The following is a 23,769-nucleotide window of genomic DNA, read 5'->3' as shown; positions in this document are numbered from 1 at the left end:
AAGTCCTTCTCTGCTCGGTAGGAGCCGCGACGAGGTCAGCAGGGCGCACGTAGTCCAGGATACAACTAACTTCATCAGTCCAGAGCAACCCTTGATAAAGGACTCCTCGACTTTGATGTCCGGAGCCCTCGCAGGCAGGGGTCTTAGCACCTGGGAGTCGGTTGTTGGGGGTTCGCCTCGGCGGCTCCTTTCATCCTTTCAAGTTGGGCCTGGAGGGATCCCAGACACGCAGCAGGCCTGGAGCCAGCCCTCAGGGAGGCCGGATGGGTGATCAAAACTCATCTCTCGAGGGGAGGTGGGAGGTGTGATCGAGCTACTCCTCCCTCTCTCGCTCACGGGGAGCGATCTACCCCCTGGCCGGGTACGGTGCCGAAGGCCGAGGTCGGGCTGGGGCCGGGGTGGCCATCTTAGGTGCAGGGACATGGGCATCGGCCTCGGGTACCAGGGAAAATGGAGGGAGAGGATGGGAAAGCCCAGTGTCGGGGATGTGGGTCATGGAGGGAATGGTCGGGTGAATCAGGGCCCTGGGGGGCTGCACGGGTCAGGAGGGATCACTACGGGTCAATGAGGACCACGCCACGAGGCCGGGTCCAACACGCGTCCCCCCCAGCTGAAGGTCGGGGAGAACTACCCATCCTCTTGGGGGTTCTCTTCGCTGAGGCGGAAGAACCTGGAGAGGCCGTCAGCGTTGGCGTGGTCAGTACCAGGGCGATGTTCTACTGTGAAGTCCATCCCCTGGAGGGAGATTGACCATCGTAGTAGTTTGGGGTTTTCTCCTCTCATCTGCATGAGCCACCGTAAGGGTCGATGATCTGTTTAGACTCGGAAGTGGGTTCCGAACAGGTAGGGTCGGAGTTTCTTGAGGGCCCAGACTACTGCGAACGCTTCTCGTTCGATGGTGCTCCACCTCTGTTCTCGGGGCAGTAACCTTCTGCTGATGAAGGCTACGGGCTGATCTAGGCCTTCCTCACTGAACTGGGACAGTACAGCTCCGATGCCATGCTCGGAAGCGTCGGTTTGGACCACAAACTCCTTGGAGTAGTCCGGGGCTTGGAGCACGGGGGCAGAGCACACGGCTGTCTTCAAGGCGTCGAACGCCTCTTGGCATGAGGGGGTCCAGTGCACGTGCTTGGGCTGCTTCTTGGACGTCAGCTCTGTGAGGGGGCCCACTATGCTGCCGTAATTCTTTATAAACCTCCGGTAGTAACCGGTGAGGCCCAGGAAGGCTCGGACCTCGGTTTGAGTGATGGGGGGTTCCCAGGCCAAGATGGCATCGATCTTTGGCTGGAGAGGGGCGACCTGCCCGCTCCTGACCTGGTGGCCTAGGTAGGTCACTGACCCTTGCCCAATCTGGCACTTGCTGGCTTTCACCGTCAAGCCTGCCTGGCGCAGGGCTAGCAACACCTTCCAGAGGTGCCGGAGGTGTTAATCCCATTGTGAACTGAACACCGCAATATCGTCCAGATATGCGGCGCTGAACTCTTCGAGCCCGGCCAGGACTCTGTTCACCAGTCTCTGAAAGGTGGCCGGGGCGTTTTTCATCCCGAACGGCATCACTCGAAAGCGATAGTGTCCGTCCGGGGTGGAGAAGGCGGACCGCTCCTTGGCTCCCTCTGTGAGCGCAATTTGCCAGTAGCCGCAGGTCAGGTCGAAGGTACTCAGGTAGCGAGCAGACCCCAGGTGGTCGATGAGTTCATCTGCGCGGGGAATGGGGTGGGCGTCTGCTCGGGTGACTGCGTTGAGCCCCCAGTAGTCCACACAAAACCGAAGTTCTGGGACGGCACCAGGGGCCGCGACTTTCGGGACCAGTACCACTGGGCTGGCCCAGGGACTGTCGGAGGGCTCGACCACCCCTAGGGCGAGCATTTTCGAGACCTCGGCCTGGATGCAGGTCCGGACTCGGTCAGGCACTCGGTAGGCTCGGTGTCGCACCGGCGGGCTGTCTCCGGTGTCCACATCGTGGACACACCAGTCGGTGAGGTTGGGGACCAAGGAGAACAAATCTGGGAACTGCCCCAAGAGCTGGTGGCAGTCTTCACGTTGCTGCGGAGTGAGGGAGGGAGAGAGGCTCACTCCGTCTACGGAGCCATCCTTCTCTTTGGCACACAGGAGGTCAGGGAGAGGCTCCGTTTCCTCTTCCGCTCCGTCGTCGGTGGCTAAGAGCAAGCTCAACTCCGTCCGTACGAAGTGAGGCTTGAGGCGGTTCACGTGGAGAACCCGAAGGGGGTTCCGAGGGGACTGGACGTCCACCAAGTAGGTCACTTGGCTTTTCCTCTCCACCACCTTAAAGGGGCCGGTCCATTTGTTTTGGAGGGCGCAGGGTTTCACCGGGGACATCACCCAGACCTGCTGGCCCGGTTGAAACTCGACCAGCGTGGCATTCTGGTCATACCAGCGCTTCATCTCCTCCTGACTTGCTTCGAGGTTGGCTTCGGCCAGCGCTCGGAATTTCCGTGTCTGGTTTCTGAGGGTGAGGATGAATCAGAACACATCTGGAGGTGGTTCTCGGGGGCCGTTTCCCATCCCTCCTTGACCAGGCTGAGGGGCCCCCCGGACGGGGTGCCTGTACAGCAGCTCGAATGGGCTGAACCCCAGGGACTTCTGGGGGACTTCCCGGTAGGCGAACATGAGGCAGGGGAGGAGGACGTCCCACTTATGCCGGAGGGGCTCTTCTAGGCCCATGATCATCCCCTTCAGTGTCCGGTTAAACCGTTCCACTAGGCCATTTCCTTGGGGATGATACGGGGTGGTGAATTTGTAGGACACTCCGCATTGTTTCCACAGGGACATCATGTATTTGGAGATAAAGTTTGTGCCGCGGTCGCTCACGACCTCGCGGGGAAAACCCACTCGGGAGAAGATCTCCATTAACGCTCGGCCCACCACGGGGGCCGTTATGGTGCGGAGGGGAATGGCCTCGGGGTATCGGGTGGCGTGATCCACCAGGACTAGAATGAATCGGTGACCATGGGCGGTCCTAGGGTCCAGGGGCCCCACTATGTCGATTCCGACCCGCTCAAAGGGGGTACTGACGACAGGAAAAGGTTGGAGGGGGGCCTTGCGTGTTCCTCCACTTTTTCCACTAGCTTGGCACGTGAGACAGGACTTGCAGTGGGCTTCCAAATTCGCTCGCATCTTGGGCCAATAGAAGTGTGTAACTAGGCGGTCATAGGTCTTGTCCTGGCCCAAGTGTCCCGCCAGGGGTACATCGTGGGCCAGGCCCAGGAGGAAGTCTCAGAAGCGTAGGGGAACCACCAGCACTCGGGCTGACCCTAGCTCGGCAGACTTTTGCTCACTGTATAGGAGGTCATTCTCCCAATACACGGAATGGGTTCCCGTTTGGTCGCACGCAGCTTGGGCCGCGGCCTGTCGCCGTGGTCCGACCAGGGAAGGGCAAGTGGCTTGCTCCCGGCAGAACTCCTCTCGGGAGGGGCCCCCCTCGTGACGCCACTGCGCCAACTCGGGCAGATCTCCCAGCTCTGGGATCTGTGCAGGATCGGGATGCAAGGGTTCGTTGTCGGTGGGGGGTTCTCCTCCTGGGGAGAGACCGGAGGGCTCAGTTCGGTCGTCCCTATCTTCTTCTACAGGGCTGTGGCTGAGAAGTTCGGCGTCGACGGCCCGGAGGGGGGGGTAGTCGAGCAGACATGGATCGGGTGGTGGCGCACACCCACTCGGGTAGGCCCATCATGCCCAGGTGGGTCTTGCGCTCCACCTGTCTCCAGGGGGAACTTTCGAGGTCGTTGCCGAGGAGGCAGTCTACAGGTTGGGATGCTCGGACAGCAACTCGTAATTTTCCTATCACTCCCCCCCATTCGAACGGGACTAGGGCCATCCTACATACACTCTTGGTGTTGTCAGCGGACAGTACGGGACACAGGACATTCGGGATGATCTGATCTTCTCTGACTAGGTGGCTGAGGACACCGATGATACTCGCCCCAGTGTCGCAAAGGGCCTCCACTCGGTGGCCGTTCACCGTCACCAGTTTCCGGCATTTCTTGGTATTGTCGGGCAGGGGAGCCCCGGGAATCATCTCTCGGTCTCCTAAGGAGACAAGGGCCATGGCAGCAGGTTCCCATTCTTCGGTGTCCTCCATTTCCTCCCCTAGGGCTACGTTGGCTACCTGTCCGGCTGGGGGAGCTGTCGTGGAGGGTCTCGGGCCATGGGACACAGGGGGTCACTGGCGTAGTGCCCTGGCTTTAGGCAACGGAAACAGGAAATCATGACCCGGTGCCCACGGTTACCCGAGGGAGCGGGATTGGCTGGAGTGGGTGCTGGTAAGGTCTGGGGTTGGTTTCGGGGGGGGGGCTATGCTGGGGTCCTGACTGGGAATCCCTCTGTCTTCCTTGGTTCCCCCCTCCCCTCTGGCGGGGAGATCCCTGACTGCTTCGGGGGTGATCTCCTACGGGGCCCCGGGGGACCCGGGTGTTCACCCAGCGATCGGCCTCCACGGCCAGCTTCCTTGGGTCTGCAAGCTTGCTGTCCAGAAAATGCTGGCGTAGGTCTACAAAACAGTTTGCAGACAAGTGTTCCCATGCAATGAGGTCGACAAGTCCTTCGAAGGTGGTAACTTGGCTGCCCTTGATCCACCCTTCTAATGTTCGACTGTAAAAGTTCACGTACTCCACCCACGTGGTGTCAGGGATTTTCTTGCACTCTCGGAACCGCTGGCGATACATTTGGGGGGTGAGTCCGTATCTCGTGAGGAGGGCCTCCTTCATGTGGGCGTAGGAGGTCTGCACAGAGGACGGCAGATCGAGCAGGGTGTCTCTCCCCTCGCTCAGGAATCGACCCCACAACCCAGCTCCCCAATCCTTCTGTGGAACTCGGTGGGAGGTCATGGCGACTTCGTAGGCCTTGAACCATTGCTGGATGTCATCGTTCTTATTGTATTCTCTCACCACATCCATGGGGATGTGGACTTTTCTACTAGGGGAACGGCTTCTCTGTTCCCCGCGGTTCGGTTTTCTTCGCTCCGGGCCTTTAGCTCGATCTCCTTTAGGCCACGCTCGTGCTCCAGCTGGAGTCTTTCGTCTTCATGTTACCGTTGGAGTTTCTTCTCCTCTATCTCTCCTTGCACTCGTAGCTGCTCTACTGCTAGCCTCTTCTCTGCTGGCTTTAACTCGCACTCGATTTTGAGTTTCGCCAATTCAAGTTCATGATTTCGGTTTCGGTCTCTGTCTGCTAGTTTGTCTGGGGAGAGGCCCCCATCTGGTGCGCTGTTCCGTACCGGAGCGCTGCTGCCTAATCTTGGGCTGAGGTCGAGTTCGGTCGGCTGCCCTGCCCCTCCTCTTGACGGGGGAGGGTTTCCCTCGGACTCTACCCAAGCTTGTAGGGCTTGCTGCATGTCTTCCTTCGTATTCAGGCCTGTGGTAGCGATGCCTCGTGCTTTGCAAAATTCTTTCAGTTCTTTGTGTGTGTATTCTTCTAGCCGTTCCGCACGGAAAGCGGTACTCGCGTCGGCTTCAGTGGTACTCTTGGTGTTCTTTTCTGCCATCTTTGTTCGGTAGTGCGTCAGCCGCTGACTGTACGATCTCTAGATTGTGGACTCGGATCCCGTCGCTTGCCACCAATGTTAGAGGGGCGATCCCCGGGGAGGACAGACTCGGCACCTGACCACCCGGTGACCCACCTCTCCTAGGAACGCAGTCGAGCACGGGCGGGAGATCCTCAGGGAGAGGACCTCAACTCTAGGATCGTACGCGCTGCGCTAGCACCACTCGACAAAGGGACACCACACCGTAGGTTTAAGAGAACGTATTCTTTATCTCTTCAAGTAAAATGGATCGTTATGATCCGCAGATTCTTATGTACAGGCGAGCAAGGGCTCAAAGAGTCTCTGTAGGGGTAGGGTAGCGGGACAGTCTCAAGGTTCAAAGTCACTTGCGGTTGCGTATCCGGCGCACAGCTCTCAACCCTCGAGCCGGGGGATACGGGAGATCTTGCGTCCAGCCGGACCAGGATAGTCTTAGGGAGCCGCGATCGAATCAGCAGGGCCCAGGAGTCTCACGGTTGCAGGGGAGCCGCGACAGCGTCAGCAGGGCTCAGGTGGTCTTGGCAGAAGTCCTTCTCTGCTAGGTAGGAGCCGCGACAGCGTCAGCAGGGCTCAGGTGGTCTTGGCAGAAGTCCTTCTCTGTTTGCCAGGGAGCAGCGACAGCATCAGCAGGGCTCAGGTGGTCTTGGGCAGAAGTCCTTCTCTGCTCGGTAGGAGCCGCGACGAGGTCAGCAGGGCTCACGTAGTCCAGGATACAACTAACTTCATCAGTCCAGAGCAACCCTTGATAAAGGACTCCTCGCCTTTGATGTCCGGAGCCCTCGCAGGCAGGGGTCTTAGCACCTGGGAGCCGGTTGTTGGGGGTTCGCCTCGGCGGCTCCTTTCATCCTTTCAAGTTGGGCCTGGAGGGATCCCAGACACGCAGCAGGCCTGGAGCCAGCCCTCAGGGAGGCCGGATGGGTGATCGAAACTCATCTCTCGAGGGGAGGTGGGAGGTGTGATCGAGCTACTCCTCCCTCTCTCGCTCACGGGGAGCGCTCTACCCCCTGGCCGGGTACGGCGCCGAAGGCCGAGGTCGGGCTGGGGCTGGGGCGGCCATCTTAGGTGCAGGGACATGGGCATCGGCCTCGGGTACCAGGGAAAATGGACGGAGAGGACGGGAAAGCCCAGTGTCGGGGATGTGGGTTATGGAGGGAATGGTCGGGTGAATCAGGGCCCTGGGGGGCTGCACGGGTCAGGAGGGATTACTACGGCTCAATGAGGACCACGCCACGAGGCCGGGTCCAACACAGCTACTACTAATTTGAATACCGCACTTATGACTTATATACAGCATCTCCTTAATTATTGTAACTATTGTTATGATCTTTATTCTTAGTGCAACTCATGATTGGTCCAATGGCAAGGGATGTGGATAGCCTGGTACTGTGTATGCAAGCTCTCCTGTGCGAGGATATGTTCCACCTGGACAATACTGTGCCTCCAATCCCCTTCAATGAGAAAGTAAGAAAATCAATATACCTACCTATATACTGTGGACCTCTAGTTCATTCTAGTTTGGGCCTTTTCTCTAAAGTTAGTCAACCCTAAATGTACCAACAATAGTTCTTGATAAGATGAAGTGCAGTATAGTCTAGGGTAGTAAATCTGTAGAAACTCTGATGTACATTTGTTCTTTTAATACAAATATATATATATATATATATATATATATATATATATATATATATATATATATATATATATATATATGTATATATATATATATATATATATATATATATATATATATATATATATATATATCGTAGGGTTGGTTATCAGGGATGTACAATTGAACCTGGTTCACAGACCAGGTTTGTATCAATGTGCACTGTCAATGGTGCACTTAGCAGAGGCAGGGTTACATTCTGCTATCTGCAGTAGAATGATGAGCAGTGTTTCAAGCTCTTGCTTCATGTGTCTCTGAAATAGTAGCTTACCATGGAAGGGAGGGTGGGGAGGTGTAGTTGAACACAGCACCCTTCAGGGTCACACTGTGCTGACAACATGGCTCCTGAAACATGGATTATGCCTGAGTAGCCACACCGAAAGTGCCATTGAAGATGGGTCCTTTAGGGGTTCAGTGTTATGGTACCTATATTGAATGCTTCACTATAGGTGTCATGGGCGCCTCCATGCCATGTCACCAAAAATACCCTAAATGGGGCCCTAACTGAATGCCAATTCTAGCACTTATTTGCCTGTGTGCCTGAATCTGACTTGCAATGCATGAACACTATAGGAATCCTCACATCTGCATAAAATTACACCACATGCATCATGAGCAAGGTTCAGTAATACAGTCCTAGAAGACTTGGGAAGCAATACTTCAGGATAGCATCCCGATCTCTGTGTTTACAATCCACTTACCTAGCATTGCATACATTGTTTTTTCTTCTTGCATTTTCATATGTGTTTCATTTCTTAAATTGTGCCTGCTGTTACAGTTTTCCCTCTTCGTTCAAAATGAGGTGCTCAGTTGTTCATGTGGTGGGGGCCTGATGAATGGTTTCCAGTGGAAGAGGTATGGCGCAGCGGCCAGGGCGCCTGACTCCTCTGGATACCGGGGGCTCACGGTTCGATCCCTGGGACCCGTGGCAGATCAGACCAGCACCATGTGACTCTGGGCAATAGCTTGCTTAATCTTCCAGAGTGTCCCCAGCTCCTTGACACCTTCGGGTAATTGTTCGCGGTTTACAAACACTGGATGGACATACTGTTATGGAAATAGCTTCAACACTGGGAGGGAATAGCGTCCAGCTCCAGTTAACACAGTGATAGTAAAACGAAATAGTTACCTCTGAGAAAAAGAACATGAAACATCAGGCTGTTCCTAGTGCCTTTCCTGCTGCACTCGCTTTAATGGAAAATGTAGTGGCATAATGACTGATTTATCACACAACGAAATTTGCTGTGGGAACTGTACAAGGGGGAAAGTACCGCACATTCTTATGTATTAGGTTTGGCTACCAAAGCCTATGTCTAGACAGGCATAGAAGCAAGCACTACCTGTGTGCTGTGCATTTCAGCATATATCCAATGTGTGTGATTTCTGACAAATGAAAACCTTTCTCCTTGTTACAGTCTGCTTCAAGGAGGCGTTGTGTTTTGATACAAAAGCAAGTCTTGCTATTTAGTGGATCAGGCTTTGTGTCAAAACCTATGGGTGTTTGTGCTGATCCTCCACGTAACATCGCAGTAACTCCCCGTTGACTGAAAGTGATGCAGAGATAGAATGTGCCACTTAGCGTCACTTTGCGCTGGCTCAAGATCCTAATAAATTGTGGCCATAGCATAAAATTGTACATTGGAGTTAGGACAACCTTCCTCATGGATACACTGTGGACTGAGTCGGAGGCTGTCAAGGTGTACAGCTAGCTTTTTAAACACACAGCTTGTTTTATACAACATAAACTAAGCCTGGGCGTAGTTTGCGTAGCAGCACTGCACGTAGCTTTACATAGTACGTAGTCTGCATAGCATAGCTGATGACACTGTGTACTTGTCTGCACTGTGAAAGAATGGCAAAATAATTGTAAATTACATCTTCCACAGTGCCAGTTATGATAAAGTAAGTATCTCTATCTTTATATGCTAAAGTACATATAGTACTTTCACACAAGTGAAATGAAAAAGTTGGCAAGCAGTGAGAGAGGTGATGATTTTGGGATCCTCCCTAACGTAGGGGGAGTACCAAACAGATGCCTTGAAAACAAAAAAGCACATCTTATTGAACGATTTGGTGGTGGTCCCATCCTCTTAGGACCACCCCAAGCACAGTTATTGGCAAAAAAACATTCCCAACCAAAGGCCCTGTAAAGCATTATGGGATGAGATTAGCAGTGGGAAGTGAATATTATATAGTCTCCAATAGCAAAATAATGCTACAAAGAGCTGCAGTTCAACTGGTGGTTACTAGATGTCCCTCACGAGTCAAACGCAAATTCTTGATGAAAGGGTTTCAATGGTTTTGCATTTGACTCGAGAGGGACATCTAGTAACGACTAGTGGAACTGCAGCTTGGTGTAAGAATAATTTAAATGCTCACCTCCTCCCTCAGGAAAACCCCTCCACCAACATCCACAGATGCTAATACCTCAGCACGCAATCTCCCCTGATGGATCTCCAACTGCGCCGATACAGTGGTCGCCCTGAAGAAAGCCCTAGGCAAGCGACACTCCAAGAGAGCCAGCTGGTTCTCTCTCACCCTCCATGATTCCAGACGCACCTGTAGATAGCTCAAGAAGAGATGGAGGAGCAGCAAGACCCTGAAAGAACACTCAGCCTTCAAAACCGCTGTCCTGCACACCACCGCCTCATTAAAATAACTAAGAAAGCGGCCCTAAAAGAAAGGATCAATGCCAATGTACTAAACAGATAACACCCTGTCACTGTGCTTATGGAATTCACCAAACCCAGCACATACACAGCTGACAACACACCCTTCCGAGACCTCTGCAACAACCTCAGCACCTTCTTCCACTGCATGATTAAGGAGATATACGACGGCTTCGATAGCCTCTATACCCAAGACACTCAATCAATCAATCATTCAGGGATTCGTAATGCGCGCTAGTCACCCATGAGGGTCTCAAGGCACTGGGGGGGATGGGGGAGTGAAGATACAGCTCAGTCAAAGAGCCAAGTCTTGAGGCTCTTCCTGAAAGTGTACAGGGTGGGGGAGCATCTGATGTTAACCAGGTGCTCGTACCAGGCCTTGGCTGCGACATGGGAGAAGACTCTTCTGCCTGCTCTCTCTCTGCAAATTCAGGGGGTCTCTGAAAAGGCGAGGTCGGCGGAATGGAGGTTCCTTTTGGGTACGTGGAAGGATACTCTCTCGTTGAGGTATTTGGGTCCGTTAATGTAGAGGGATTTGTAGGCGTGGGTGAGCAGTTTGGAAGTTACTCTCTTCTCGACAGGGATCCAGTGGAGGTCTTGTAGGTGTTGGGTCATGTGTTTGTGCCGCAGGGTCCCGGGCATGAGTCTAGCTGCGGTGTTCTGGATGGTTTGGAGCTTGTGTAGTCTAGTCTGCTGAGATTAAGTGCTTGGGTGACAATCTTTCTGCATTCAGGGGTGTATCCATTTGAAGGTCTTGCAGAGGATGCGATGGCAGTTGAAACAGGTGGAGGTGACGGAGCTGATCTGGCAGGGCATACTGAGGGAGAAGTCAATGATGATGCTGAGGTTACGTGTGTGGTCTGTGAGGGTGGGTGGATGGCCGAGGACGGGAGGCCACCAGGTGTTGTCCCAGGCGGAGGTGGAGGGTCGGAGGATGAGGACCTCAGTCTTCTCCGAGTTGAGTTTCAGGCAGCTATTTTTCTTCCAAGCTGCGACGTTCTTCATTCCTTCCTTGAAGCAGAGTCTGGTGTCTTCAGGGCTCTTCATGAGGGAGAGGATGAGTTGGGTGTCGTTGGCGTATGATAATATGCTGACGATGGCGGCGAAGGGGGGCCATGTAAATGTTGAAGAGCGTGGGGCTGAACAATGATCCTTGGGGTACTCCACAGTTGATCTCTGTGGGTTCGGAGAGGAAGAGAGGAAGTCTGATCCTCTGGATTCTGCTGGAGAGGAAGGATTGGATCCAGTTCAGGCCCGTTCCTCGTATCCCAGCATTGTGAAGTCTGGCTGTGAGAGTGCGATGTGAGACAGTGTTGAAGGCTGCAGAGAGGTCTAGCAGGATGGGGTCGCACTGTGGCCCTGGTCAAGTAGCATGCGGATGTCATCAGAGTGGGTGTTCATCATGGTTGCCGTGGTTTGCTCAACGGAGGCAGAGTTCAAGGCTGTGATGGTCATCTTGTTGTCTGCGGTGGCGAGGGCGGAGGTGTCTGAAGTTTTCGTAGAGGGCCTTGATTTTCGGATGGAAGTAGGAGCAGAGTTCCTGAGATGGTGTGACGCCAGTGGCTTGATGGAGGGTTTGGTGAATTGATGTATGACGTTGAAAAGTTCTTTAGCGTTGGGTGCATTAGTGTGGATCTTGTTCTTGATGAAGGTCCGCTTGGTGTCTCTTATGCGCTGCTGGTATTCCTTCAGGGCGCTTCTGTGGTTGTTCATTTCTTCCGTGGTTTTCCGGTTTTGCCAGTTTTTCTCGAGGCGTCTGCAGGAACGCCTGGCTTCTTGGAGTTCATGGTGAACCTGGTGGCCTTCAGGGGGCGTAGTTTGGAGAGGTGGTGTAGGGGGGTGAGCTTGTCGGCGCAGCTGGAGATCCAGCAATGAAGTTATTTGGCTGCGGAGTTAGTGTCTTTCGTGACGCAGGGGGGTCTAGGAGGAGGGTGGTGTTGAGGGATTCCTCTGTGATCTTGCTCGAGTTCCTTTGTGGCGGGCGTGGGCAGGTCTGGGTGCCTTGGTGGTGGTGGAGGTGAAGAGTACGCAGTGGTGGTCTGTCCAGGTGGGCTGCGTGGTGTGGCTGAAGTGGATGTTTGTCCTTCCTGTGAAGATAGGGTCGAGGGTGTGTCCTGCTCTGTGGGTGGGATGGTGATGAGCCGCTTCAGTCCGAGGTTGAAGAGGTTGTCAAAGAGGGTGATGGTGTCAGGGTCGCTGCGGTTGTCGAGGTGGAAGTTCAGATCTCCGAGTAGGATGTAGTCCATAGAGGGGATGGCATGGGGTGCGACGAGGTCGGCAATTGTGGATGTGGACTGGGTGCGAGGTCCAGGCGATCTGTAGGTGAGGGTGCTGTGTAGCGAGGTCCTGGGGCTGGTCTGGATATGGAGGTGTTTTGTGTTGGAGTGGGGGGTGCTTGTACTGGAGGTGGAGAGTCGGAGGGAGGCCTTGTGTGCAATGTTCCTTTCTCTGTATCCGTCGGGGATGGCAGTGGCGTTGGTCCAGGTTTCCTTGAAGAAGGCAAAATCGGGAGAGAGGGCGTCAATCAGGTACCAGATCTCTACGGCGTGTCTGTGTACGGAGCATATGTTGGGGAGGATGCATGTCAGGGTTTCGGTGTTGCGGGCGTCTGGTGAACCTTCGGCAGTCGTTGGGGCACTGTTGGTGGTGAAGGAACGTCTGCAGGAGAACTGTCAAATGGTGGTGTTCGGTGTGCATCTTTGGCAGTCGGTGTGTCTTCCGGGGTTGAGTGCATGGAGGGTGGTGGAGTCGTATCGGCAGGGTCCCAGAGATTCAGCACACCATCTTGATAGACCATGTCTCTCAGGCTGGCATCCGGGGCACGGCAGCTGGCTGGCTGAAGTCCTTTCTAGTAGACCGCTCCCAGGCAGTTCACCTGGGCAATTTAGCGGGCATCAAGCAAGCCATCACATGTGGTGTACCCCAGGGCTTGTCCCTGTCACCCCACCTGTTTAACCTCTACATCTTCCCTTTAATCCAAGCTCTTAGAGACAAACAGGTAACGGTGCTGAATTACGCGGACGATCTACAGCTCCTATTTACAATTGACAACTCAGACACGCCCATCTCCTTCTTTCAATCTACAATGAGGTTCATCCAAGCTTGGATGAACCAAAATCATTTGAAATTGAACCCAGGAAAAACCGAGCTGGTCCTGACTGGGGACAGCGCTAAATACTGGGGCCCACATTATTGGCCAACAGAAATGGGTCAAGCTCCGATCCCTTCATCATCGGCAAAGACGCTTGGCATCACCTTAAACAGCGACCTCTCTCTTAAAACGCAAGTAGGCCAGGTGGTCTCTAAGTGCCTCTTTCAAATGAGAAAAATCCGGAAGGTTCGCCGCCTTCTGACCCACGAAGCCCTGATACAGGTGGTGATCGCAACCGTGAGCTCTCACATAGACTACGCCAACTCGATATAACTGGGCCTTCCCCAGTTCCTTCTGAAACGACTTCAGATGGTGCAGAATCAGGCAGCAAGACTGATTTTAAACCAGCCTAGATGGCATTCTGCCACCCCCTTCTGAAAACACTTCACTGGCTCCCGGTCGCCCAACGCTGTACCTTCAAAGTCAGTTGCATGATCTTTAAAGCACTCTACTGCAAAAGCCCTAAATTCATCACAAAACTCATTATAAAGTATGCCTCGTCCCGAAGCCTTCGCTCGGCTCACCAATGCCTTCTACAAATTCCATCCTTTAAACGTAAATGCTTGGGCGGCTGCAGATTTGGCACCTCGTCTGTGGAATGCCCTCCCCCTTGAGATCCGGCTATGCCCCAACCTCATGTCATTCAGGAAATCCCTAAAGACCTGGCTTTACCAACAAGTTCACTACTAAATCCGCAGGCTTCCAACTCTGACTGTTCTCTGTCTCTACGGCGCCAGGAAACCAACCGGTGTCAGTGCGCTATACAAACCATTGTTAACATAACATAACATAACGTTCCTGGCGCTGGCAGCGGTTGGCTGCAGGCGGGCTTGCCTTAGACTGCGTGCATCTGCTGCACGACCTTGCAGCAGCCGCCATTTTGGAGGGGAGGGGGAATGGACGTGTAGCTGGGAGGCGGGAGCGGGGCAGTCAGGGGGAGGACTCACGGGTGGGAAGGCGGCAGCAGGAATGGCGCGAAGGAGACGGAGACACAAGGAAAACAACAACAGTGGGAAAATGATTTACAGTGCAACAAAAATGAAAACAAGCGCAATTTGAACAGGGGGGGACGACGAGTACAGTAGTGCTACAAGAAGCGCAATACAACAGGGGGGATAGTAAGTATATCAATGCTACAGATTAGGAGATTACCACAAGGGGGGACAGCACAATTACCAGGGGCACAATGTTGGGCGCAAGGCACAGAGCGGTCTCGACCCGTACACTGGTGGGGTTCTGATGCACAACGGGGAGCAGAGCACAGCGGAGCTGCAGGACAGAGTGCGGGCCTTGGACCCTCTCACCCTACCCGCAACCAACGCACCCAATGATACCAGGCCCTAGCAGGCCCTACTCTGCTGCACTCCCCTCAACACCACTGACACCTGCAAGATCATGAAGAACATCCACTCCAGAGCACCCTTGGACCCATGCCTGCACCACATCTTCAACAGAGCCGGCACCTCCAACGCCCCTGAACTCTGCTGCACCATCAACTGCTCCATCAACTCTGCCACCTTCATGGAAGACTGGAAACATGCAGAGATCAACCCCTTGCTGAAGAAACCCTCTGCAGAAGTGAACCACATCCTGGACCTTTACCAATCTAGCTGGCGAAGCAACCACAGCAACAAGACTGCCCCCCTCGCCTCCGCAGATGACATCTGAACACTCCTTGACTGAGGCAAAACTGCAGCCCTCATCCACCTGGACCTCTTGGCCTCTATGATGCCATCTTCCTATGCATAGGTACGCCGGCATCCATGACAAAGCCCTGGAATGGATCTGCTCCTTTATCACCGGCTGAGTCAGACTACCACTGTGTCACTCTGAACCAACAGAGATGGGCTGTGGAGTGCCTCAGGGCTCTTCCCTGAGCCCTACTCTCTTCAACATCTACATAGCCCTGCTCGCAGCCATTTTCAGGAACCAGTGACTCAACATTGTCTCCTACTCTGACGACACCTAGCTAATCCTCTCCCTCACCAATAAATCAGTAGTTGTCAAGAACAACTTCCATGACGGGAGGAAGGCTGTCATCCCCTGAATGAAGAACAGCTGCCTCTAGCTCAACTCAGAGAAGGCTGAAGTCCTCATCCTGGACTCCACCCCCACCGTCAGGGACGGCTCATGGTTGCCTGCAGCTCTTGGAACCGCCCATCTTCCATAGACTGCGCATGACACCTCAGCATCATCCTGGACTCCTCGCTCACCATGAACTGCCAGATCAATGCCTACTCATCAACCTGCTTCCACATGCTATGCCTGCTCCAAAAGATCTTCAAGTGGATCCCCACCCATTCCAGAAAGACGGTCACCCACACACTCATCAGCAGCAGAATAGATTATGGCAAAGCACTGTACTCTGGCATCACTTAGAAACTCCTCATGAAACTGCAAAACATTCAGAACACCCCTGGCAGACTCAGCCTCAAAATATTCTGCCACAGCCCCATCACCGGCCACCTGAGGGACCTCCACTGGCTCCCAGTCAACAAAGGAATCACCTTCAAGCGCCTCACACAAGCCTAAAAAGCCCTTCTTGACACTTGGGCTGCGTACCTTAACCACCGCCTCGGATTCCAGGCACCCACCAGAGACTTCTGTAACGGCCAACGGGCCCTGGCCAGGGATCTGCAAGACCATGGCCAGAGGAAGATCCTTCTCCCACCTTGCAGCAAAGACCTGGTACACACTGCCTCTCCACCGAAGGCAAACCATCACTGCCTCAATTCAGGAAGGACCTCAAAACCTGGCTCTTGACTGAACCACATCGCCTTTTGACACAGACCAGCAGTCCCCGTTCACCCGATTTGAGACCCTTACGGGTGAGTAGTCGCGCTTTACAAGACACTTGATGATTGCAAGCACAGAGAAATGACCACTTTCTAAAGGAGGACGACGGCGGGACAACAGGTACAAGGCAGGCACTGACCAGAAAGACTGGTCATCCCCTTACCGCTTCCCTCCAGGAAGCCTTGGCTAATAACCCAAAGCGTATGCATGAGAAGGGAATCCCCCTCTCACATATAGAAAAACGCCTTAGTGAGTGTATCACATAGTCTGTACCACAACACTAAGTCTGTTTTATTTCACTACACCTTTTTAAAAAACGGTCCTGAGGAAAGCAAGAATACTCTAAGGCACTGGCTGAAACATGTCGACCATCTGAAGGACGCAGGGGGCAGTAACTCGCCACCCTCACGCGTCCTGTAGCCTTACTTTTAACCGCTGGTGGCGGCCCAGTTATTAAAATGTAATTTACCCTCGGGTACTGGGACCACCACCAAGCCGTTTTAAATCACAACTCACTCAACCTCACTCACTGCACTCTCAGCAATATACCAGCTCCGCTGTAATCAGGCGTCGTAGCACACCCGGGACATACTAGGTGTCACTGGGTGGGCCTGATGATGAAGCATGCCACCAACTAGGTTGGTGGGTGAGGGCTTCATGAATACACCAACAAGGTGCCCGTGACAGAACTAATTAGAGTACTGCAACACTTTGGTCAACTTAAGCTAGTCCTCTTTGTTTAATCACATATAAACCCTCGGGGACTCGGACTAGCTATCTAGTCCTCTCTCTCCCTCTTGTTACACGCACACTTTCTAAAGGTGACATTTCTAAAACAGTAATATCAAATCTAACGTCTTCAGTCAGGAGGATATATTATCACTATTCCAAATGTATGAAACCTGAATAAGCTACTCTTCTCTGATCAGGAATTACCACTTAAAAGGGTATTAAGGAATTTGCTTCCCAATGCTAACCTATGAGAGGAGTAGGCGTCACAGTAGTGATAAGCAAATGTAGCTTGTCATTACCAGGGCATGCAAAACATTACAGTACATGTCTTACCTTTTACTTACACTGGGGCCGATTCACAGAACTAACTTAAGACAAAATCCTAAACATGCTACTTTTGGTATTCACAGAAGTTAGGATTTTGTCTTAAGTTTGTCTTAAAACATACTTAAGACAGACTTAAGACAAAATCCTAACTTAAGTCTGTCTTAAGTCTGTCTTAAGACAAATTTAAGACAAAATCCTAACTTCTGTGAATACCGAAAGTAGTAAGTTTAGGATTCTGTCTTAAGTTAGTTCTGTGAATCGGGCCCATAGAACCCTGCCCTTAGGGATATCTAAATCCAACCTAAGGGGATAACTTGTAATAATAGGGAAGTTTAAGTCTTGGTGTTAGATGTGGGGGTCTCTAGTTCGCAGAGGCAGGTACCTCTGACAACTAGGGACCCTTGCTTCTAGTCAGTCATTGCGAAGAAGAGCACACTTAGCATTTATGGATCTTTCTTCGGCTTTTGACCGAGTGAACAGGTCCAAGTTTTGGCATCTGCTCTTGAAATTAGGATTAGATGAAAATATCGTAAATTTTCAGGCAGATCTGCATCAACATCTGGGCACCACAGTACGATTTGATCAAAGAGGGAACCTATCACGTAGCATCCGTATAACTAAAGGAGTGAGACAGGGCTGTATTTTGGCCCCTCTGTTATTCACTTTATATATTAACAATCTTGAAATGTTTCTATCGGGTGCTAGTATTGATATCCTGCGTATAGGAGAGAGATTAATTCCGGCCCTGTTATATGCGGATGACGCTGCTCCTCTAGCTAGAACGGCGAACAGCCTACAGCAGCTTTTAACCACTTTTGCTTCATTCATGAAGTCCTTGGTCTTGGATGTAAATTTCTCTAAGTCCCACATTATGATCATGGGGGCCAAGCCAAAGAAATGTAAAAGTCACTATTGTAAGGGAAATAATCTCACATGGGTAACGTCATTCTCATATTTGGGAGTGTTATTTGAGGAAAGGGGTTCCTGGATCCCACAAATGCAGGCCGAAAGAAATCTAATGGCAAGATCAACTGTTGCTGTTTTAGATTTTGCTCGCAGATTGGGCTCTAAACCCATACAAGCTATGGTAAATATGTACAGGGCTAAATGTCTGGCCATTGCAAGCTATGGTTCAGGACGTTGGGGCTACAGAAACGCCGGGAACGTGCAAATAGTAGAAAATAAATTTCTAAGAACTTTGCTAGCCGTACCGTCATCGACATCCACCTATATTATTCATCAAGAAATGGGCACAGGTTATATAACAGACACCATTGGAATGGCTCCTCTGCTCAAATGGATAAGTATTTGGACAAGTCCGGAGCTGGAGATGAACCGTGTTATCATTCGTGACTGTTTAACTCTTGACTTGGCAAGTAGCATCTCATGGCTAAATTATATCAAAAGGCCTGCATCTTGCTTAGGCAGACCTGAGCTCTTTGGGTCCCCGGAGAAATTGTTAAAAGCCGACAAATTGTGGGTTAAAAATATGTATGTTCAGGTATCTCAAAGTGATAGAGAGCAGAATGAGTTAAGCAAACTGTCTGTTCGGGCTCATCAGCTGATATGTACATCATTAACGATTGAGCCATACTTAACCATTGTGTCTAACCAGCACCATCGCTTCCTATTGGTTCGATTTAGGTTAAACCAACTACATTTGCTTTTTGCCGAGCCAAATGGATGGAAAAAGCTGGAGGACTTAGATTTATGTACCTGTGACAATTTCTCTACCTAGATTCTCTGCATTTTGTTCTATTTTGTGAATAATTTCAATCAATCAATCAAGGCATTTATATAGCGCGCTACTCACCCAGAGGGTCTCAAGGCGCTTGGGGGAGGGGGGTCCGCTACTGCTCGAACAGCCAGGTCTTGAGCTGCTTCCTGAAGGCGAGGTGGTCCTGGGTGAGGCGGAGGTGGGTGGGGAGGGAGTTCCACGTCTTGGCGGCCAGGTAGGAGAAGGACCTTCCTCCCGTGGTGGCTCTTCGGATGCGGGGGACGGCGGCGAGGGCGTGGCTGGTCGATCGGAGCTGGCGGGTGGGAGTGTAGAAGTTGAGGCGGTTGTTGAGGTATCTTGGGCCTTGGTTGTGCAGGGCTTTGTGTGCGTGGGTGAGGAGTCGGAACGTGATTCTCTTGTTGATCGGGAGCCAGTGCAGGTCTCCCAGGTGTCCGGAGATGTGGTTGTGTCGGGGGATGTCCAGGATGAGTCTTGCTGAGGCGTTCTGGATCCGCTGGAGTCTCTTCTGGAGTTTGGCAGTGGTTCCGGCGTAGAGGGAGTTGCCGTAGTCCAGTCGGCTGGTGACGAGGGCCTGGGTGACCGTCTTCCTAGTCTCGGTGGGGATCCACCTGAAGATCTTGCGTAGCATGCGCAGGATGTTGAAGCATGACGAGGGGACGGCGTTGACTTGTCTGGCCATGGAGAGGGAGGAGTCCAGGATGAAGCCCAGGTTTCGTGTGTGGTCCGTTGGTTTGGGTGCGCTGCCCAGGGCAGGGGGCCACCAGGAGTCGTCCCAGGTGGAGGGTGACAATCCCAAGATGAGGACTTCCGTCTTGTCAGCGTTCAGTGTCAGGCGGCTGTTCATCATCCACTCGGCTACGTCTTTCATCCCTTCGTGTAGGTTGGCTCTGGCGGTGGCGGGGTCGTTGGTGAGGGAGAGGATCAGCTGGGTGTCGTCGGCGTAAGAGATGATGTTGAGGTTGTGCTGGCGTGCGATGGCCGTAACCGTTTTATAATACCGATTTTAAAAGGCAAAGGTTTTACTCATGCAAGACCGGCTTTCATTTATTTGCAAATGTTAAATAATACATGAAAATATAATATAGCTAGTTTTTTAACCGCGGCTCTCAGGATTAAGAAGAAATGAAGTGCTGCTAATAATGTGCATCTTGTGTCAGGACTTGTATGAAATTTCCCCCTTTTTATTCTGTATATTAATGAATTAATTATGTCTTTTTTGATAAATTGTGATGAATATGTTTATTTAATATTTAATGTATTTTTGTAGTATACTTTTAGGGTTTTAATTAACCAAATAAAGTGAATTTGACTGACTGACTAGTCAGGGTAAGGGGCTATAGTCCTAAAATAACCCCTGCTCACCCCCTTGGTAGCTTGGCACGAGCAGGCAGGCTTATCTCAGAGGGAGTGTGTAAAGCATTTGTGAACACATACAGTAACACAGTGACAACACAACAGATGAACAAAGCCCAGATTGTATTAAAAAATACGTATTTTTATATAGACTTAACACAAACGACAAAAATCCACAATTCTGTACTCAAAAAAAGTCTTAAAAATGTAATGAAATAGCTCAGTTCTCTCAAGTTGTAAATGCGACACTTTACTCTCAATGTACCTTGAATGCGTAACGCAAAGAAAACAAAAGGGTTGCAGGGAAGGTGATGCGTCGGTTCCTTACACACAGTGGAGTGGATGCGTCGGTTCCTTACTGCTGTGCAGGGGAGTTAATGTTCGCTTCCTTACTGTGTGGGGAGGTGATGCGTCGGTTTCTTACTGCTCTTCGGTACGATGCAACAAGATGGCACCTTGATGCGATACTTTTCTCCGGTCCGATGCGACAAAATGGCTTCTTGGTTACGATGCGACAACGTTTATACAATGCGTGCACGCCCAACGGCTGTGCGGTGACTCGATGATCTTTGGAGCCGCGACAGGCCCTGAGACGTGCTTCTCTGGTGATGCAACGGCGACCTTTGTGATGGCCTCCCGCTTCTCCAGTGATGCGCCGTGCTTCGGAAATGGGATGAGGACAGCGGCAGCGGCGGCTCGCTTCTTCGGCGATGCGACGACAGCTGCTGCGGCGGCGACACGCTTCTCGGCATTGGATCGCGCTCCCAGCAACACGCAGTCTCTCAGAAGGCTCAGCACTACAGCAGGCACTTCAATTCCTAGCAAGGAAATTCAGGGGGAAGCTGTTGGTGACGTCTTGTATCCCTGAGACTTCAGGCAGGAGGCAAGCTCTAGTTCAAGCCCTTGGAGATTCTTCTTCAAGTTGATAGAAAGCACACTCGGTCTTTTTTTCCTTTCTTTGGCAATGAAGCCTGCACTGCAGGCCAACACCCAAACACACAGCACAGGAGTAGTCTCAGCTTCCTGGTTGATCTCCTCAGAAAAGGTTCGACTTGATTCCCAGAAGTGATCTAAAGTTCTTGGGTCTGGGTCCCAATATTTATACTCATTTTCCCTTTGTTCTCTGAAGGCAGAGAGGCCTTTGCCTAGTCCAAACCAGTTCTGGCAGTCTTGGAGCACTTTGTTGACAAGACTACTTCTTTCCTTTGACTATGTAGGCCGGGGACATCAGACGCACCACAGGAGGTGGAGCCAGCATTGTGGAGAGCAGGCACAGCCCTATTCAGGTCCCAGGTGTAACTTCTCCCTCCTATTTAAGTGCAGATCTCTCTATTCAGCACTGTGCTGACGCACTCTGTCACCTGGAATCCCCAGCCCCTGTCACTCAAACTCCAGACAAGGAATACACAACCTAGCAGATGCAGACTTGGATAGTTAGACAAGAAAATATCTACTTTCTAAAAGTGGCATTTTCTAACACAGAATGTTAAAACCAACTTCACTAAAAGATGTATTTTATCAATCTGAGTTCAGGCATATTAAACTCAAATTTCCACCTAGTTCCCAGAGTCAGTTAGGATTATAAGATTTAATAATCAAACTGCCCATTCTGGCCTATGGGGAACAGGTAGCCCTGCGATAGTGAAAAACGAAAATGGCTGTAATTCACTATTAGGACATGCCACACACATCAGGGCATGTCCTACATTTTATCTACAATGCACCCAGCCTATGGGCCTTCCTTAGGGGTAACTATTATGTATAAAAGGGAAGGGTTAGGAACTGGCAAGTGGGCGCACTTGCCCAGTCAGCATGGCAGCACCAGACTGCACACAGGGTCTGCAATGGCAGACCTGAGACACAGTTTACAAGCTACTCCGGTGGGTGGCACAAACAGTGCTGCAAGCTCACCAGCAGCACTTGTTTTACAAGCCCTGGAGCACACGCAGTGCATTGTACTAGGGTTTGACAAGTAAACCAAACAAGCCAATCATGGAGTCACTAATCCATACATCAATTTACCATAGGGAGCACTTGCACTGTGGCACTGAACAGCCGTGGCACAGTGCCCAAAAGCATCTAAAACAAGGAAAAACATCAGAGGCAACATCAAAAAATGGAAGGGAGACCCACGCCAATGGTGCAAGGTCTAACCCTTGGCAAATATGTTTTAAATGCCAAGTCAAAGTGACAGTAAACTTCCCACACAGGTACTGCAGTGGCAGTTCTGAGACTTGTTTGAAAAGCTACTAATGTGGATGGCACAATCAGTGCTGCAGCCTACTAGTAGCACTAAACTTACAGGCCCTATGTAGATAGTAAACCGCCTTACAAGGGACTTACAGCTAAATTAAATAGGGCAAAAGGTGAACACCAACACACACATTTAGAAAAGATTGAACATGCACTTTAGCACTTGTTAGCAGTGGTAAAGTGCTCACAGTCCTAAAGTCAACACACCAAGGTCAGATGAAGAGGAGGCAAAAAGGTTTGGGTAACCTGCAAATAGGGCCATTTCTAACACTACCCCCTCCAGCCTAAAGCCAGGGTAGACTAATCAATTCATTAATGGACTTACCTGCTCAGGGCGATAGAACCTGGACAATGGCCCACTACTACAGGGGCACCTGCCAGTTCTACACCTCTCTGAACCAAGTTGGATCCCTCTGTCATTACTGCTTGGGGCCACTGAATTGACCCAATGGAGAAAGATTCTCATCTGTGGACCCCATCTGTGCCACACCTAACTTTAATTTGGTCACAGATGCATCCCAGTAGTTAGACAGTACCACCAAGGCCAACAAAGTGGTGTGGCCCATTCCACCCCTTGGGTCTAACTTTTGTCCCCAACACTAGAAAAACGTTGCCCACAGGGATAGCAACCAACAGAGGTCACTGACAGCTGTTAGTGGCAAGAGCCAAGCCATAGGCCATTCAGGGCTCTCTGACTTGTCGTTACTAGGTGTCCCTCACAAGTCAAATGCAAAAGCATTGAATCAAGCTGCAGGTCCACTAGTCATTACTAGATGTCCTCACGAGTCACATACAAAAGCATTGAAACCCTTTCATGAAGCTGCAGGTCAGCTCTTTGTAGAATTTATAGTATTAGCTCTCAGCTCAGGGTTTCAATGCGTTTGCATTTGACTTGTGAGGGACATCTAGTAATGATTAATGCAGCTGCAGCTTGATGTATTATTTTCAATGCTTTTGCATTTGACTCGTGAGGGACATCTAGTAACGACTAGTGGAACTGCAGCTTAATTTATTGCTTTTGTATTTGACTCCTGAGGGACACCTTGTAACGACAAGTTGAACTGCAGCTCTTTGTGGAATTATTTTGATATTGGATACTATAATATTCACTGCCCACTGCTAATCTTGTCCCATAATGCTTTGCAGGGCCTTTGGGTGGAATTGTATTTTTGCCCATAATAACTGTGCTTCGGGTGATCCTAAGAGGATGGGGCCATCACTGAATCGTTCAGAAAGATGTGCTCTTTGTTTCAAGGCATCTGCTCAGTTCTCTCCTTAAGTTAGGAAAGATCCCAAAATCATCACCTCTCTCCCTGCTTGCTAAATTATCAGTATCACTTTTGTGAAATGACTCTATGCATTTTAGCATTTAAAGACAGAGATACTTACGCCCACTCTTAAAAAAGATACCAGTGACATACAACAATATATCAACATTATATACAAGATGTCATTGAAAGTGCTGCATACTGCTTATATTATTCATGGATGCCATATTAGTGTGTTAGATTCGTGAATTCATTCTATCACATGTTGTAGACATTT

General features: G+C 51.1%; 1 protein-coding gene across 2 annotated transcripts in view; it reads left to right on the top strand.

Moving 5' to 3' along the window:
• The window catches only part of LOC144800537 (vitamin D3 hydroxylase-associated protein-like), a 306,080-nt gene that overhangs the window by 134,755 nt on the left and 147,556 nt on the right, over positions 1–23,769 (top strand). For both annotated transcript variants that reach the window (XM_078671688.1, XM_078671687.1), the window contains exon 7: positions 6,873–6,997. In XM_078671688.1, the coding sequence (XP_078527814.1) occupies positions 6,873–6,997 (125 nt within the window). The remainder of the gene's footprint in view (positions 1–6,872; positions 6,998–23,769) is intronic.

Source organism: Lissotriton helveticus, chromosome 1_2 (assembly GCF_964261635.1).
Source record: "Lissotriton helveticus chromosome 1_2, aLisHel1.1, whole genome shotgun sequence".
Taxonomy (NCBI): Eukaryota; Metazoa; Chordata; class Amphibia; order Caudata; family Salamandridae; genus Lissotriton; species Lissotriton helveticus.
This window is presented reverse-complemented; position numbering and strand designations above follow the sequence as displayed.